The sequence below is a fragment of the Macrobrachium rosenbergii genome, chromosome 42 (genome assembly GCF_040412425.1).
Source record: "Macrobrachium rosenbergii isolate ZJJX-2024 chromosome 42, ASM4041242v1, whole genome shotgun sequence".
Taxonomy (NCBI): domain Eukaryota; kingdom Metazoa; phylum Arthropoda; class Malacostraca; order Decapoda; family Palaemonidae; genus Macrobrachium; species Macrobrachium rosenbergii.
Window position 1 is genome coordinate 39,959,572 of NC_089782.1, and position 19,509 is coordinate 39,979,080.

Here is a 19,509-nt window from a genome sequence, read left to right on the forward strand (position 1 = left end):
ACGCTGGGGTGGGGCCTCAGGTCGCCCGCTACCTTACCGTCCGCTTTCTGAATTATAAACACCTGTCGAGAATAATAATGATCTTACGGGCTGCTCCATGAGCAAGAGCCCGTGCTGGCATAAGGCCAGCTTAATCAACAACAACATAATAATGAATCAGTCTTAAACTTCTGACATTTCTTGAGCTTCACAGGTGCATTTCCCTTTGTAAAATATTAGATGTCTTTTCAAGATCACGGTTTATTTAGTAAAAAAATTGTGGAATTTCCTATAGAGAAGGCACTGGATGTACGTTACAGCTTACTATGTAACATTCTAACCAATTTCTCAATTTAATGCATCATAAGCGATTGGTGTCCATTGGCAAAACAACACGTTAAAGAATTTTTTTTAGAACAAGACAAGTCATGATGCTTTTTATTTGTATTTAAATGTAAATTAATATGAGATTTTTGTTCAACTATTTTCAACATAGCTAAAGACTGCGTTTAGTATGGTAATTAACAACCCCTAGCATCGCAATATGTAAAATATTTATTTATTACCTATATATGAGACAAACCGCATAACAACCTCATGAGCATGTCTGTTCCAATTCCCAGAAACTAATCTACTGATGGCTGTCCTTAATGTTTGTAGATCTAATTATGCTCAAAAAGAACAAAGAACACATTCCCTGTGCTGAAATGTCTTTCATGTGTTATCTTGAAGTTCTGCAGCGTTGGTTTTATTATTATCCATTAAGACCAGAACTTGTTTTTCTTGGTTTACGGATGATGTGTCGCAAGATTAGAGGCGTTTAGCCTTGGTAAATAAAATTTCCCCTATGGGCACGGCCACCGGGAGGAACCGATGTATGATAATTATCACACTTGTATAGGCCTGTAGCGATGAACTTCAACTAAACAGGTTGCTCTAGGAGGTAAGAATCCGTCCTGGAATATACAACTTCAGCTGGCATAAAAATATCTAAGAAGCACTGAAAACTGTTCCGTTACAGAGATGAAAAATCCCTTATTTTACAAAACGCCTTTGAACGAACAGACTTAAGTAGCTGTTTCCTCTGTCAAAACGCAGAAAATTCATGCATTCTTTCGCAGCTGGTCACTGGTAAATAATTTGTAAACCTGGCATGAGTGAGGAAGAACAAGTGAAAAAATTGAGGGAATATGGAGAGGATCTCAGAATATACATAAAAGCAAACAGACATTTGTAAAGACAGGAATAGGGAAAGAAAGCAGAAAATAAAATATTTAACACACTGAAAAATTTTTTCAACAAAATCATCTGAAACTGTAAGCAAGGCAATAGGAAAAGAGTAGAAATTGTGGGAGATATAGCTGAGAATAACGAAGGTTCTATGGAAACATCTTTAATGGGGACTGCTTTGGCAATGAAGTCATGCTAGGGAAGGATCACAGTAGATTTAGAGATAAGATCAGTCTCAAACTGGACAGAACATAAAAAAAATCTGCAGTTTCAAAACACAATCCAGTTTGATAAAAGTGCAAGTAAAAGTAAAAGCTTTACATGGAAACTGCCGGCCCAAAGCGGGGTAAAAATAGATAAAGAAGAGCTATGAAAATATGAAAAGACACCGAAGAGAGGAATTAGAGCTAAAATCACCAAATATGAAAGCAAGTAAAAATGAAGCAAAAAACATGAGATTTGCGGAAGGAAGTGGTTAAAGCCACTTTCTAAACGACCTTGGAAAGATCGACGCAGCACTAATAGTGGAAACAAGTCTAAATGTGTATTGGAAAAAGGAAGAAGAGGAAACATGTTAACTTTCATATAGAGATGGAAGAAATTAGCACTGTTAAAAAACAGTGGAATATGTGTGGAAACTAAAAAAAAAAAAACGTAAACTCCAGTTAAACATATAAGAGATGCAATGAGAATCAGTCTCATAGTGGGTGAGGTGTTGATTGTTAAAACTGTAAACAGTACATTTATCTTGGAAGACATATGAGAAGAATATGTTATTTTAAGAGGAAAAAAAGGATAAGAGCATAAAACGTAAAATAAAAGCATAACAAGAACATGACTAACTATGGTTGCACTGGAGCTATTACAAAAGAGTCGTAATCTCACAAATTATTTGTGTGTAGAGTGAGCTGTGAGTAACCGGTAACCAGGAACCGCATGGATTAAAGGATCCCAATCTTTAGAAAGACTGAAATGTTTCTGAAAGCGATCATGAAATTCACAGCATACATATTGTTCAATAAGTACTGTATTTGGCAACACTTTGCATAATTTAGCCTTGTTTTCTGCCGCACCTGAAAACCGCTTCGTGCAGTACTGCCAGAAAGCTAGGTATAGCTTGTAAAGCTTCCCAACTAATGACACACCTGGAAACTGTTCTTGTGTCTAAACGTCAGTAGTAACCCAGATATTCGCTTTAACTTCTAAGCACCGATAGAAGCAATGCTTCCTTTTTTCCAAAGTTACAATTATCACTGAAAGAAATCTTGTTATTTCGTATACACGGTGTGTCAAGCGGAAATTCTGCCGTTCCTTGTTACTTTTTTGTTCTCAGACCTGAAATTACAACTCACATTGTTAGCAATATCATTCTGTTGAGTTGCACCGAAGTGACAGCTCCCAGGGCTAGAAGTTTTAAATCCTTTCTGAACTATAGTTGCGAAGTGTCTTTCAGGCAAGGTTTTGAACGATGATACTCATAAGACCAAGATGGCTGATGCTAATGAATAGCGCACCGTCTCTTTGCTTTAATCATATGGCATTTTTAAAAAATAACCAGTGGTTATCAACCTCATCCTAACAATGAGAGACCCGAGATTGATCCCAGAAGAGGGAAACCTACTTTGGTACCATTCTCTGAAAATTTACTGTGTCCCTGTTGACCTAAGCAATGAAGAACATAGAGTTAGCAATCTTATCTAAAAGTTTGCTGAGAACCGAAGGTTGACACCCTCCAAAGCCACCCCCTTTGATGGAAAAGTCATGCACACACACACACACACACACACACACACACACACATATATATATATATATATATATATTATATACATTTCATGTTTGTATTGAATTTCCATAACTACCCTTTATCTAGATGAGCTTAGTTCTTATCAGTCTACTGTATGTTGTGAAGACATACTTATCATATAAATGGCATTTTACGCATAATAATAATAATAATAATAATAATAATAATAATAATAATAATAATAATAATAATAATAATAATAATAATAATAATATAATAATAATAATAATACCTAAGATTATTATTGGGAGTTAATCATGCTGATAGCCATATTAAAGTACGACAACTTTCACTCAAAAGTATAACGATTCCGTCTCTGGAAGCCTTTACCTTCCCCGAACAACAACACGTTTGTGTGACCTGTCAGACCGAGACCATCATGACGTAAGTTTAAACCATATGTCTGTATTTTATTTTACCGTAATCGAGTCTGTTACTAAAATTTGCTGTCCAGTTTGGCGAAAGAACATATATGAGCAGACGTTGTATATTTTAATGAAATGGTTATGCCATTTGTCCTCTTGTGTTGAAAAATACGAGAGACTGCCAGGGCTTTCAAATAGCCTATTTAATATATTTAACAATATATAAAGTTTAAATTGCAATTAAACATCATATACAGTAAATTTATTATATTTTAGCAATTGACTGAATAGGTAAAGGTTACGATAGTAATAGCGTTGCCGTAAAGCTAAGCTGTGCATGTCATGGGCCTAAGGAACACCACTAGGCCTAGTGGCCACTATAAGTACCGGCTTAGGCTAGTTCTTATCATCAGTATCATCATCATTATCATTCGGATTAGGCAAATATTCAGATGAAAAACAATAAACCCAGTAACCTGACAGGTAGAATATTGTAGGCATCCAGAGTTGCATTCCCTAATGCCTTAGCATTCAGGCATGGGCTTAGTGTAGGCTTAAGCCTAGCCTAGGCTCATGCTGTACAGTATAAAAGTCCTTAAATAAAGACAGACTTTCAGTTCAAACAGAAGCAGTGGTAAAACTGAAGACTACTACCGCGGCACCGTGGTTTGCTAACTACCAGGCCTAATTTGCGTCAAAATAGGTGCCGTGTTTAGAACCGTCCCTTTGGGGAAGAGCTTAAAAACATAAACACAAGAAAATTAATATCTTAAACATACACTCAAGACATAAGCAAACAAGAACATAAAGGCGGTAAATATTCCGGTTGGCAACTGGTGGAAATCAGTTTTACCAAAATGGCATTAGCTTAGGCTAAATCCTAAAGCCTTTTGAAATTTATGAACATCAGTACATACTAGACAGTGATGCCGCCTAGATCTCAGTTTTGCCCGACGTTCCAAGGAATAAAAGACCTTTGGAACGGAGAAGAGTGACGTTGCAGTTCCTCGACAGGTGGGCAAAACTTTCAGTAAATTTTCTATAATGACATATATACATTATTTATGTTATTATTTCTCTTCCTCCCGATATTCAAACGACTTTTGTTGTTTGCTTCCTTTAAAATTGAAAAGTTCCTGAGTTATTGTAGCCAGTAATGCATCAGCTATATAGGCTATAGGTAATATGCATCTGACACAAGTATTGGTTATAAAGCTTCCCAAATTAGATAAACTAAATTAGGGCAATGCTATATATACTATATACATTAGAACTACATCTAGGTTCTGTTATCCTTTCTAGGTATCAGTAGTAACCCAGGTGTACAACATTGACTGAAGTGATGGTTTCTTTTTTCTAATATTATTTTGCCCATAATTTAAATCGCTGCTAAAAATGTCATGCTTTTTTGGGAAGGCAAGCATCTCCACTAACCATGCAAGCATTCTAGGATTTTGTGATGGGTCATTCTTTAGTGTTGATGAGCAAAATTATGTCTGGTGACTTACACTAACAAGCAGGGGAAGCTGGGAACTGGTTTCCCTTCACATTTGATAACTGACCAAGCAGATGCATGAATGGTGGGCAGTTTGGCATGGCGCTGAGCCATCAGCCAGGTACATTGTGGGAACGAGGGATGTTTTTGCAAACCGACTCAGCTACTTGGACAGATAATAGGGACAAGTCTGTATTTCTTTGAGGGGAGGAGGCTATTTTAACTCTCAAAATCACAGGTGATCAACTTTCTTTCCAGGTAACTAAATAGCCAGCTCCCTGTGTTCTGTTCTCTGGTTCCAGATCCCTGGAGGGTCTGGGAGGCTGCCTTCCAGCATCCCTGGGACTTTCTGGATGCCTACACCTTTCCATCACTCACTCTGCCCCTCCAAGTGATCAACCATGTTAATACTCGTATGACCTGATCTCTTAAGCCAGTATTAGTGCCTCTTCATAGGACCAGTAAGCACCAGAAGTGGGTGTCTGGAAACCCCTTTTTCTTTCTGGCTGTGTGATGCTTTTTGCTTGCAACATAGGCAGGTTACTGCTGCAAACAGTGTGTCGTTTTCTAGCATCAGATTTAATAGTTTGCTTATTACAGTTGTGGATTCTTTTGATCTCCAAATGTATAAGTTGGGACCATGTTCAGTCCTGCTGTCTCTTAACTTCTCTTGAATTTCAGTTTTATTTTCTATTCCTTAATATTTATTTATCTTCTGTAACTTATATCTCTCTCTGCATGTTGGTTTTTCTTTGGAGCCCACCTGGGTTTGTAGTCTGTTGACCTGTCCAAAAGGGTTGTCAGCTAAAGTTTCCCATTTTGCAGATGAGACCTCACTGAAAGCAAACAAATGACTGTGTGGGGAGGCTAATTTTCCCCAGGAGGCCACTGTAGCACACTACCCATGATCACTTATGACCATTAAGTTGTTATCTTTTATTTCAGCTTGCAAATGTTCCACCCATCTACATCTTGGTAATGAAAGGAAAGTTTAAAATGAGGATTTGTATACTAAGATAACCATGTATTTTTTTTAAATTTGAGAATAAGGTGCATTACTCCATTACAAGATCCATTATTCCATTTAATTTCATATTTTATTTTTCAGGTCAAAAGTTACTTTCAAGATCACTCTGACTTCGGATCCCAAGCTTCCATACAAAGTGTAAGTATATTGACAAGTTTTGATAGCTAAAAATGAATGACTTTGGAAGGAGTTGCATCCATGTTATTGTCTTGTTAATTCGTTCCAAAAATCTACAGTCCTGAGAGTTTTTTATTGGTAAACTGTAATCTTAAAATATTGCCTAATAGAGAATTAATTTCTTTGTGTAATCAACCAATGAAACGATTGTATATCTTGCCTCCCAGTCACTCATTTTGTGTACTATTATTGTATGATAATTTAACAATTTTAAAACCTTAAGTTTCTGTTCACAACATAGAAATTTGGTTTCCTTGCCACAGAGGACAATTGATGTGGCAAAACATGTCAATTGCTTTACAGGAAAAAATAGAAAACGTACATGTTAGTGACAATTTTCATTTTTTATATATGTGTGGTCTTATCCTTCTTGAGAGTTTTCTCACACCAGGATTCCTGAAAGGTGTAGTTATGCAAAATATTCCAGTGGACAGTAATGCATGTCAAAAGATCACATTTTGGTGTATTCCCAAATTACCTCTATCAATAACCTGGTTTTAGTATATTTTTGTAGTTATTCTTAGCTGTTCCCCACAAATATGTAAAAGCTAAATTTGAAATTTTCTACCTCACCAAACGAAACTTTTTTCCATCTAAGTTGTATAGCCATGGATGACCTTGGCATAAGAACCTGCCTATTCATTTGATCTTAGGTTTGTTATAAACGATTGTGAGGGATTAAGACTTATGAAATGGGGGTTTGTACATTAGGAAATATTAAAAATGATATAGAAAATGTGGAAATGCACACAGTGATGTATTTCATACCCTATTGATAAACATTTTGTATAACATTGCAGTTTGGAGCCATGTGTTAGTAACCAGAACATGGCATCAAACAGTTATATACTCATACTTGTTCATCTGGCATTTGATCAGTATTGTAGACTTGTGAAAAGTTCATATTTGTTTGTTAGAAGTAGTGAAATTCAAAGATATTGTTTTGTTGGTATTGAAAAATAGTGGTTACTTAAATTTCATCTGGCTTCAAGTGCTATACAGTAGCCTATACTTAATTGTTAGATATTAAAGGTGATATTTTTATTTTAAAGGAAGAACACTGAATGAAGTCTTCCTCTTCTTCTACAGATGATCAGACAAAATTAGACAAAGAATCCTGAACCTAGAGTTGAAGATTCATAAAGAAGAGTGCCTGAAAAAGACTACATGTATCAGGTCTTGAAGATTTGCCCCTCTTACCAAACAAAAGACCTGCAGTAGCTTGAAACAACATAATGAATAGACTGGCATTTTAGACACGTACACTACATAATTTTTGCGGTTTTTTATGATGTGGAGGGTGTTCTGAATAATGTTTAAACAGAATTATTTCGCAAAGAAAATTTGAGCTTCAGCAAGATGAATATCCGATAAAAATTATGAGTGTTTATTACATTTAGTAATAATTAAGTCATAGTTTCCCTGAAAACTTTCAAGCTTGACTGGTACTGAGAAAAGTAACCTAATCATGTGGAAAGTGGTTGTGAAAAATATCTTGTACTTCATGCATGACCTGTTGCCAGCAGCTTATAGTAAGGACAATTGGACAGAAGATGCAATTGACCGAGCTGTATCCTGGGGCGAATATTGTGAGAAAGCTGTGAGACACTGTTCTCAGAATGGGAGCATTCATGTTGCCCTTCAAGGCATGGCAGAAAAATATGATTGGGTTCTTTCCCTGCATCAGTTGCAGAATGCTCGTCTGTATTTCTTCAATTTCATTTTGCAGAACCAGTTAATTGAAAAAAGATTGGCAAATTATGTAAATGAAAAAGTTATACAAGCATTTGGTGCTGACCATAACCTTCATGTGTTGGCCAAACAACAACTGGAGTACCATAAGAAAGTAATGGATCACCTGAGTAAAATTGATGAAAAGTTGCACTCAAGGTTTCAGGTAAGTCTCTTGTTTGAAACTGCGAAGTCCTTCACTCAAGAAGAAATGAGTACCCAGTTTAAGCAAACCTTGTTGTCACCACATGGTTTAGAGTTACTTGCTGAAGCTCAAGTATCACAAATAAATCATGGGAATCTCAGCAAAGCCTCATTCTTTTTTGTAAAGTGGTTAACGAACATACTACAATCACATGATTGCAATGATCTGTATGTGGGAGTTGTTACTCAATTAGGTACACTGTCTCCAGCTTTACTTTGTAAACTTTTTGCTGAAGAAGAATCTCTGCTTACTGCACTCTTATTATCTTTAAAAGGAGAGGTTATGAAATTGAAACCTTGTTATGAAGGTGAACAATGCACTTGGATATCATCAGAAGATGAGCTATGTGTTATTGATTTTAAAGAAATAGTAAATGTATTTGATTCACTTATGAGTGATGATTGTCTTTCTCAACGTTGTAAGGAAAAATTTTTGTGCTGGTCCATGGAAGATGGAGGTATGGTTTGGAGTGATATAACTTGTGCCATCAACAGAAGTTTTAATTGAATGAAAGTAACTGTGCATTACTTAGGGAGTGCAAAGTGTTATAGCTTCCAGTTTTCAAAATTTTGTTCCATACTTATGCAGTGGGAATTAGAAGCCAGGATGACTAATTTATAAGTAGTTCAATTAAACCTTAGTGTTAAAGCTTTAGACTGAATGCTTTTCCGAATGTTTTGTTATTGAGAAGGTGAAAAAAGGAAAAAGTAACGATGTGGACACAAAGTTGTTTTATTTTTGTGTGTGAGAAGTTTTTGTATGGTTGCTTATGTAAATTGTTTCAAGATATTGCTTGTTTCCAAGATTTTTCCGGTGACTTCTTTTCATTTGGAAGGTTCTGTTAGCTCATGGTTTCAGTTGTATAGAGGAGAATTGTATATTATTTCTGTTATATTTTGGAAATCATCTGAAACACTGAGCATAATGTAATTCTTGTCAGATAGGTAAAAACTAAATATTTGTTAAAATCTAGGTAATGGGAAACAGGATATATTTTATTTTGAGGGTTCCCATAATTATATTTTAGTGTTTTCTAAGAATATAGGCAGTAAATTGTCACTAGATAAATCCAGCTAAATGACCCTGCTAATTTTTATGGTAGTACCACAATGGAAGTGGAAAAAAAGATTCATATGAGAGCCAAAAGTTTTAAAATACTGTACTGAATGTATGAAAGCTGAAGATGAGAGCAATTCATGAGACACTTTGAGTCATTTGAATGGTAAAAATATAAAATGTCTTGAGTTTATCATTAAGTTTCAGTGGATTTTAATGTTATGAGATTTCTGATGTAGCTCCTGTGTTATGTTTTGGGGGTATTCAAGTAAAATTCCATGATAGGATTTCAGTGTGATTGCTATTGAAACTTTTTAGTAACACTGTACATGTTTTTTATTAACACTGTACCTGTTTACAGGAAATTATACATGTTTATAGGAAATTGTGCTGCACCTGTTCTTTGTATAAAAATATTTGATGAGCAGTATTACCTTTCTAAAATAAGGTCAGATGTCATTAGATGATACTTCTGAGCATAGGCAGGATATTTTTGAAGTACAGTAGTACATTGTATGGAGAAATTATTTTGTAAGGTCCAGTATGTAGGAAACTGTCTAATGAATAAAAAACTTGAGATATTTTTCTAATTGCATTTTTATAGCTGAGCTACTGACCAAATATACAAGCTTCATTATAACTCAAATTTTGACATTGTCACTTCTAATGAGGATCATTACTTTGAAATATTTTAATTAATCTACTGAGCCGTATCTTAAAATTTTCATATGTCTGACCTGAAGGATTTGTTTTTAAATGACAGGTGGAAATTGGATAAAGTTGAAGAAATTGAACAGTTCAATGGGGAGAAACCGAGTGGGATGTATGAAAATTTGAAGGCAAAAAGCAGTGCAATGGGGGACCAAAGGGTCATGGCAAAGAACCTGTGTGTTAAGAGTGTCACACAAGATCCACTGTAGGAGGTACCCTCCTGCAATGACTGCAGGTGTGGGAAATGATCATTTCAACTACTTTATAGTTGCCTTTTGGAAAACCAAGAGCTCTTAGTATGTAATTGTGAAGTCAACAGTTTAACTTATGCCGAATTTTGAATTGGGTAGTCAAGAACGTTAATCAGACTTGGTTAGTGGTAATTTACTTTTGAGCAATAATTAACAAAGTTATTGTAAGAATACTGTACAGAAACATTATTGCAAAGTACTATAACCATACTTTTGAATAATATTTTTAGACACCTAAATATCCAACTTAGTGGTTTTATTCATAAAGCAAGGATATTGTAAAATACTGTTTGTTTAACGAGACAAAGAATACCACATATCCAGATTCTAATTGGGTTGGTCCAAAATATTTGTTCTTAATGGTTTTGATATTTGGGGCAGGTTCAAGTTAAAGAAGCTTGACAACTTTAGAAAAATGACAGTACTGTACTGTAAAAGTACTGTATTCTAAAAGCAAGGTAGAGGGGAACAACATGAAGAGATGAAAAGTAAATGGAAGAAAGCAATGAAGTTGGAAGCATAAAGGATATCACAAGGCTTTCTTTAGATGCTACCCTCAAGCAGGGTAGATAATTGGCAAAATTTAGAGCTGGTAACCAATTGTGAAGAGAATGAATTAAGAGTGAAAAATAGCAAGCAGTTCAGGTTTTTTCTTGTGTTTTTATGTATACATAGTATACCGTCTTTGGGATAAGCTCCTGTCATCCTATGTAGTGAAAGGCCATTTCTCAGCCTTGAGCTAAGTGTTTAGACTAAAGGGTATGGATCTCTTTTTTTGATAGGCTCATCCATGCATATAGAGAGCTTTTAGCAGTCTTGTTCTCCTCAAGGACTTTGTCCTCCAAGTGATATGTGACTCGTTCTCTGCAATCTAACCCAGGTATCTATGAGCCCTTTGTGGAAGCCTCGGACCAGTAGCTCACGCCCAAGAATGTCTTCTTGCTTGTGTATCTGGGACTGACTTGGTTTATCCTGTGTAGTCCAGCCCTCTGCCGGTTGGGTTTCTCTCTCATTCTCATTTGTTCCTGAGTTTTTGGCAAAAACTCAGGACCTGTTGGTCTCTTTTAAGAGAATACATCGTTCCAAGGTTACGTCGCTCTTCAAGTATATTAAAAAAAAATTATTTCCCTGGATACAGCGCATGTTCTGGGTTTATGTCACCACTCCAATGAAGACTGGAACTTTAGTATGGCTCCAAAATGGCAGAATTAAAATTTTTTTTTTTTTTTATGAAAAGCTCAATCAAAATGCAGGTTACTTTGTTTTAAAACACCCAAATGATTCAAAGTAAGGTTTTCTTATGATTTTCGGCAGTGTCTTGAGTTATTCCGTTTTTCGGCTTACATGCGGCGTAGGAACGGAACACCCGACATAACCCGGGGACTGCCTTTATTTGGGCTTCAGCCCTGAGTATGTGCGCCATATATGGAGTTTATGTTTTTAGGTATTGTGTCTAACATTGAATTGGAGACAGTTCTTGTTATTGTGCTCCTCTTTGTAATTTTATGATTGGCTTCCAAAGACATAGCAAAAAATACTCTACCACTGTTTGTGCCTTGGCAGTTTTGATGAAACAGTTAAGACCTTAAATGCTGGTGATGTGCTTAATATTTTCTAGAGCTTTCCAGTCTGGGATTTTTAAGAGCAAACGTACTTGTTTAGGAGTTGTAGAGTAATCTTGGTGAGAATTGACCGTGAGGGAATTTTGCAACTATTGCTTTTTGGTTTGTTTGCCTTTTTTGAACATGGTTTTTTGTTAATAGATTCAGTGTAATTTGATCATCTTGGATGAGGATGCAATATTTATTGGTATTTATTCGTGAAAGTTGTTGTACAATGACTGCTATAATGTTACATATATACAGAAACAAGGAAAGAAAAAAAGTTATGTGATAAAGGTTTAAGATTTTGATAAGTTGATTTGATATGTAAATTTGGTGTTGCAACAAGGATGAAGAATACAAAAATTGCATCGTCTGATACATTGTTAATTCAGCAAGGGTGAGCAGAGGAGTAAGGAACTTGAAAAAAAAATTGACAGTTCTTTTTACTTATGTTTCAGAACATGAAATTGGAAGAGTTTATTTATTTATAATTTAATATCAAAATTGTTGACAGTAAATTTTTTCAAAAATTTCTGGCCCCTGGAAAAGTTTTAAATTGTAAATTCTCCAGCCAAGACATGAGTTAGCCTTTTGCTTGTAAATTTTATATAGTTTTTTGGCCTTCCATCTCCTGGACTTTGAGGGTTAGTGGGACACGGCTTGTGCATATTTTGAGTTATCCAGTCCCTTCAGATAGTCTTTTCACTTTATTTTTTTTTTATTGCTAGATTTGTTTCACCATATTTTGTATTTTATATACAGTAATTATATTTTCAGGGCTAGATTTTTTATGGTTTGTGTGTGCAACATTTAAGGGTTTTTGTTTTTAAGAGTTATGCATGTTTGGGCTAGAATATAATTTACACAACAAGAGGTTAAGTAAATATGATGAAAATTTTAATTAAATCCAGCAAAGACATCTATAATAGACTTATTTTGTCAAAGGAATGGGGGAAAAGTAGGAAGATGAATTTAAGTCTCCTCAAGTTCCAAAGATGAAGGTTACACTATACATGGTGAATAGAGAGAGAAATAGAGTCTAGCTGAGACAGAGGGAAGGATTCAGATCAAAGAGCAGCAAAGTCAGAACAATGGAAATAAAATGATAATAGAAGTAAGATGAAGTACAGTATGTGGGAAAGAAATTATTTATGTGCATAGATTAGGACCTTGAAAATTTGTTTCCCAGATGTTAGTGAATCTGGTTAACTGTGTTGGTGGATGTAACAAGTAATTAATTTAAGTACTTGTTTTCAGTTGATATTCATATATATTAGTAAAAAATTCCTCCCACATACTGCATAGTGGATGAGGTGTACATTGTCCATATAGAATCTGTGGAGACATGATAAGGCACAAAAGCAGTTCCATAAATAAGCTGATAATAAATGTAATTTTATATGATTTAATTCCTGATTTTGAGAATTGAGGAGATTTTAGTATTACTATATGTGATAATTACAATCTGGTTAAGACATGCTAAGGTAACAAAGTAAAGATGTTTATGATGATGATGAATGATTTCATGTGAGTGTTAGCCACTGTAATTTCAGGAAACTCTACATTTATTTTATTAGCATAGGAAATCTTTTAGAAGTACCAGAATATATTGAAGGAATTATAATGGGAGAAAAAATGTTGAAACTAAGCAAGTGAGGGTATAGATGGAGGAAAAACCAAGAAATTCAGTTCCATGTCTGCTGTATATACTGCCTATCAGTGGGATATCGAAATGCTTGTCAAGATTTTTTACTGCAAGGCTTTTATAGTAAGGTTATTCTGATGGGAGGCAAGAGGTTCAATTGTGATTATGACATACTGTTAGTCATAAATAATTTCATGATCAACCAATTAAAAACAAAGGTGCTGTTAAAGAAACATGCAAAAGATAAATAAGGACCAATTCTTTCTTAGAAATATAAAGACATAATTGAGGAAAACAAAATGGCATGCATTCTGCTAACAGAATATACCAAGAAAAATTATTATTAAAGGCATGAAAAGGAATTACTATCTAAGAAATCGGGTAATGGTCGATCAGCTGATGTACAGTGAAAAGAAGACTATAAGGTTGTGAAAAGCTTAGGCTTCGGCACTTCGGCCTTGTAGCAAGAAAAATACATATTTGATAGTTGTGTTTCAAAGTTTAACTAGTCTTTGAAGTCTTTGGTGCTTTGTAACAATTTACAAGAAATGCATTCATGCTAAGAGTGGTGACTACCTAAGTTATAAATCTCTTTTTGGAACACAATGGCTCAGGCAATAACACAAATATTTAATTTTATGAATATTGGGAGGCATATTGAACTCATTATTCATTATTTGATAAAGTAATTGAGAACTTAGATATTATGCCATTGAAGGGGACGAGCCCCTGCCCTCCCAACCCAGGCTAGAGTTAGGTTGTCATCCTTTTAATACTGAAATTATAGGATTCAGTAAGATAATGATTTGTATTTTGTTGAAACACAGTACGTGAGAGTAACTTTTGAAAGTGTATGTTCCTGGCGTGTATTGAGTTCTCACTTGTCATTGTCAACATCTTATTTAGTTCTCTTGCTGTAGAAAAGTTACTGAGCACCAGATAGTTCACAGCAGTTATGACCGCTGTTGTATATTCTGCTCGGAGGTAAATTCATTTTGGAGTTGAGATGCTTTCAAATGAGGTGGTTTGTTAATATTGTAAAGTTACTTGTAACATGGATTTTATAGGAAAACATAAAATAATTTTAGATAATTAATTACATTAAAGTTCTGTCATAGATTGTGAGTGAGTCACGTTAAGTTTTCTAGAAGTGAACAATCTTTATTATGCAGTCTCCATTTTTTGACAGGCTCAGTGTACCTGAGAACACCCCATTTACTGCTGTTTTGAAGTTTGCTGCAGAGGAATTTAAGGTTGCACCAGCAACTTCTGCAATTATTACTGATGATGGAATAGGTATCAATCCAAGTCAGAGTGCCGGTTAGTAACTTTTCTGTTTGGTTTTCTCCTAGTATTGTTTTTGCTCATACAGACCATTCCTTTACAAATACATTTCTATGATAATTTCTAGCTAGATCAAATCTAGGTTTGAAAAGATGGTTTTGTGTTGTGTTGATGGTGGGAAACTAGTTGTTGAAGGCAAACAAAGCCTTTACTTTCGTTGGTGATGATTGCTTGTTTTGTTACTAACAAATGACTACTATATCATTACAGTAACACATAAATTATCATCATTGTCATTGCCTCTAATGCTGTGTGACACTAAGGGCCTCTTTGAAAGTTTGCTTGTCACATCTTTGGCAGTTCTTTCACTTCCACTAATCTCCTCTCATCTCCTAACATTACATTCTAACAACCTGCAAGGCACTTAAGAGGAAGGTGTGTATATCTAGGAAGTTCTCTTAGTATGTTTACCTATTGCGCCAAAATATCATTCAACCCTAGATGTAATTAATAACCCATTTAATATGTTGCATAAAAAATTACTACTTAAGATGATGGCCAGAGGATAGCAAAGATACCTGTTGTGGTTACCCCAAAGAAACAGCTGAATAGTTGAGTTTAAACTCTTTAAATTATATACATGAAACCAGAAAAAAGTTCATTGAACTAATTATAACTTGATCAATATATATGGAGCAGATAAGTGGCTGAGACTATGTTTCTCAAAACTGGAGGAAGTAGTTCTATTTCAGTTGTATAGAACAAACTATGTTGTGAATGTCCAGCACGAGATTTCTTTTAGACCCTTTAAACCAGATGGATGGATGGCTGTCTGAAATAACTACCAGAAAATCAGTCCCATACTTTTCAAAATACAATGGACATAAATGTCAAAGTAAGAAACTTTGATATGACTTCATTCAGGGAGCTTGGAAAATAATTTAGGAATTCTCAACATCCATTTATAGAATACCAATGGAATTCAAGCTACATTCAAAATTGTTGAGAAAAAATTTTGTCGGCCAAAGCTTATAGATAAAATTAAACTTTTTGTCAAAACAGGCAAAGATGCTTTTTTATACCAAAACCTTTGCAATGTAAATTATGCTGAAGATTTGGGTGCTCACTTGTAATGTGTCCTCTGGATCACTGAGTATCTACATCTGTGAAAGCTTTCTTTGGTTCCCGCACATACAACTCAGGCATCTTATAGTAATGGATTGTAATGTACAAGCAGTATTTTTATGATACAAAAGCACATTTTTCATACAACCCCAGCAATGATAAGGAACTATATACTCTTATCTTTGTGCTAATTTGATCCACAATGAAATGAGTAGATGCAGAGCAGTGGAAGGAGTTCAGCCAAGTGGAGCATGTATGTTCTTTTGAGGACAGTAGTGCAATTGGGATAAGTTTCGTATGGAACAAGGCATCTTATGAATGATGGGTTTATATGAGAAATATTATATTTTCTCTTCTTTTAAATAAAACATAATATCCTAGTTTGGAATGGATGTGATTAGAGAAGGATCAGTGATTTGTGTACAGCATGTAAGTTTCACCCACATTATTTTACCCTTCGTAGATTTAAATTTAATTTTCGAATGTCATGTTGTTAACAAATTATGCTTAGGAATGATCTCTTAAATACTTGTGTTCACTAAAATTTTCACTATAATTACAGTTTCTAGGTGATGTACAGTATCTCTTTTTAATGAATAAGAAATTTGTTAGTCTAGAATAAACACTATACATTTAATGACTAAGTTAGAGGGAACATAAAATATGCACTAGAGCTTAGACAAAATGATTATTGCACTTTTTTTGTTATTCACAGGAACAGTGTTCTTGAAGCATGGCTCTGAGCTACGACTCATTCCTCGTGATCGTGTAGGGTCTTCATGAAAGAACCCTCTATAAGTAAATCAACAAATTTGTCTTTGCAATTTTGATGCCATGTTATTTACCAAGAATAAGTTGTAATGTATTCCAAATTATATTTTTCAAAGTCTTATTAACTCATTTAATTTTTGACATTAGCTTAGTTCAGTCTTTTTTTTTTTTTCATGTAATCAGTATCATAAATGGCATACAGTAATTTTTGCAGGTACATAACGACAGAATGGTATGGTATTGTATGTTAATTGTGTGTTGTTTTACTGAGAAAAATAATTTGTTGGAATTATCTCTTCAATAAACTATTTTGAATATTATAATCATATGGTACTTGCCTTTAGTAGCAAAAAGATGGTTGACAGTTTTGTTATAATATTTGAAGAAGTAAACAGACTTGACATATTTTATTGCTGCTGACAAAGTAGTGTCATGGTATGAAAGTCAGAAGCACTGAACAGGGGGGTCATTGATCTTCATGCCAGAATCTGCAAGCTCTGAGTTTCACTTTTATTTTCTTTCAAGGGGTCCAGATGGTTTCTGTGAATTAATCTTACTACCGTGGAACTTACTGCACGAGGGTTGTAGTTGGAGGAAGTGCTTTGCATGTAGGTAATTCAAGATGTGCTAATACATTACAGTAGTTGTTGACTGCATTCTCATAACTTTGGGTTGGGGACAAAATACCTTTTTTTCCAAATTGTATGACACCAATCATCTTTATATTATTATCTAATATATTAGCCGTGAGCCACAAAATTAGGCATTGTGATGGAATGCTAATAGAAAGCACCCTTTACCCATAGCTTGTACAGTCCATTATTGTCCCTCATTATTTTTCATTCTTTGTCCAAGAGAAGCATGTACATTTGTTGTGATATCATAGCATGAAGAAGTTGAGCTTGATGAAGGCATCTAAACCACAACCTGGTCTCAAGTCCAGGCTCTCATATATTCATTGTATATTTGTCAAGTTCACCCCTTTTTAATTGTCCATGTGCAAACTAAAAATTTTTTAATCTCTTCAAATGTATTATTTATATAATTGTATTGCTGTCATCTTTTGGCTTTTTTAAATCTTTCTTCTCTCCTTATAATTCTGTTTTTAATTTTGCTTTGCTTTCCCATATTTCATATTTATATATACAGTCTGTTTGATATTAATGTATTTTACCCATGATCTTACGTAGACAAAATGTTAGTGCAATTGGTTGGTAACTTGCTTCATAAATTTTATCTTTACAAACTTGGTTTGTAAAAGCTAAAAAACTAAGCCAGTTCCCACTCTGCTGGATAACTGTTGTCCACCAGAGTATACTCATAACACTGAAAATTAATTCCTTTGGGTTTACTGATTCATCTCAACATTGCGTTTGGGATGTCATCAGGGCTTGGGACAGTATTGGTACAAGTTTAAAGAGCTGAATCAGACTCCAGTTCAGAAAGTGAATGATTTTACCCTTTGTCAACAATGGCATCATGGCTTCAGATTGGTTGATATACTGGCAAAGTGTTCAGCCAATGTATTTCTTACTCGTGAGGTACTGGTAATGTTCTGTCTATTTACCTTATGTATTGTACTTCTCGCATATCTGATCTCACATATCACATGACCATTCAGATTTTGTGTCCAAAATGTGACTCGCTAAATGTCAAATTTAATGTGTGAGTTCCATTTTCAGTAAAAGCTAGACCTGCCAGAATTTTTGCATGTCTAAAAGATACTGTATTCAAAAGTATGAAAGAGGACATTCATTGCTTATTGTCAAAGTACCAGCCAATTAACAAGAACATTACACCCCAATCGAGAAACAGCTGTGAATCCTTTTTTCATTTGTTATTTTATAATTACTGTACTGTACATTACAGCAATTAAAAGTTGCATAACTTGTTAGCTTGTTAGACTTAATACACAGCTGTAACTTACGTTAGTAAAGTATAAGAAATGTTCATTCCTTTTTCACCACTAGAGAAAAAGACAGTCAGGAAATTCTCAGCTAAATTTAAGCTGCAGTTGAAGAAATTAACAATGTGCAAGCTGCTAAACTCATGTAGGCAAAAGCAGTGTCCAAAACTGGTAAAGGAAAAGGATATTAAAAGAAACTGTCTTAGACATGTGCAAATTAGGAATGTAATTGGCTGCAGTTAAATGAAAAGGTGACATTGTATGTCTAAAACTACAACGCACTCATTTAAAAATCTCTATGAGTTTTTTTAAATCCAATCATCCGTTCATATATAAACCCAGTTGTTCCTAAAGATCAGAGTTTGAAAAAGGGTATTGCAAAGCAGAATATACTTATGTTAAAAAGGTAACAAATATTATAGTCATAAATGACCAAAACTGTTATTTTCAATGTTGACAGATTAGCTGGTATGCTCACTAGTTTTAGATGGTAACTTACTGTAAACACAAGTGGTGAATATATTGTTAATATAATATTGCATTTCTTCAGTGACTATTGTTCATCAGTACCAATTTCTTTTGTTACCTAATTTATAGTGCTTAAATGTTATAGTTTATCATAGTATTTTATATGTTAAAAGCTTATATTAACAATTACTTGGTGTATGAGTCATAGCCTAATGTTTTGATAAAAAGCATAGCTTAAAAAGCCTTTGGAACTAAAGGTTAATTAAACATGTCCCACTACACACACACATTTTGTACTTTGCTTATGATGCAACCCCTGAAAGTAGCTTTGATATCCAGGTTGTGGATCATATAAGTTACATATTCCTAGGACAAGGGTTTAGCTCAATCCTCTGCAGACGAATGACCGGATGGAAATTCTTGAATCAGAAGTTTTCAGCACTGAATATTGTGCCCGTGGACTTTGACAATTCTGCTGGATAATGGAGGTGAAAATTAATAATTAATTCTGGAAGAAACTCAAGGTAAGGTCTACCATTAAGCTTTCTGTATTTTTGATCATTATTACATAATGGTTCATTCAGATATGATCTTAAGAAGTTGAACTTTATGTCATTGCCCTTCTTTGTAAGGAACCTAATGAATCTTGATGTCTACTACTTAGGAGTTTGA

General features: G+C 34.6%; 1 protein-coding gene across 2 annotated transcripts; it reads left to right on the forward strand.

Annotated features, from left to right (window-relative positions):
- Positions 1–3,299: 3,299 nt before the first annotated feature.
- On the forward strand, positions 3,300–19,126 carry Ufm1 (Ubiquitin-fold modifier 1). 2 transcript variants are annotated; one of them, XM_067086192.1, is made up of 4 exons: positions 3,300–3,400; positions 5,985–6,041; positions 14,473–14,603; positions 16,408–19,126. In XM_067086192.1, the coding sequence occupies exons 1-4, from the start codon at positions 3,396–3,398 to the stop codon at positions 16,473–16,475; spliced, it is 261 nt and encodes an 86-aa protein (XP_066942293.1). In that variant the 5' UTR covers positions 3,300–3,395; the 3' UTR covers positions 16,476–19,126. The 2 variants fall into 2 exon arrangements, with proteins under 2 accessions (XP_066942293.1, XP_066942292.1); XM_067086191.1 differs by lacking the exons at positions 14,473–14,603; positions 16,408–19,126 and adding an exon at positions 7,170–9,662 and having other exon boundaries at positions 3,329–3,400.
- Positions 19,127–19,509: the final 383 nt, after the last annotated feature.

Bases quoted from the DNA above. Each gene is read 5' to 3' on its own strand.
- Ufm1 (XM_067086191.1), top strand. From the start codon at position 7,549: ATGTGGAAAGTGGTTGTGAAAAATATCTTGTACTTCATGCATGACCTG.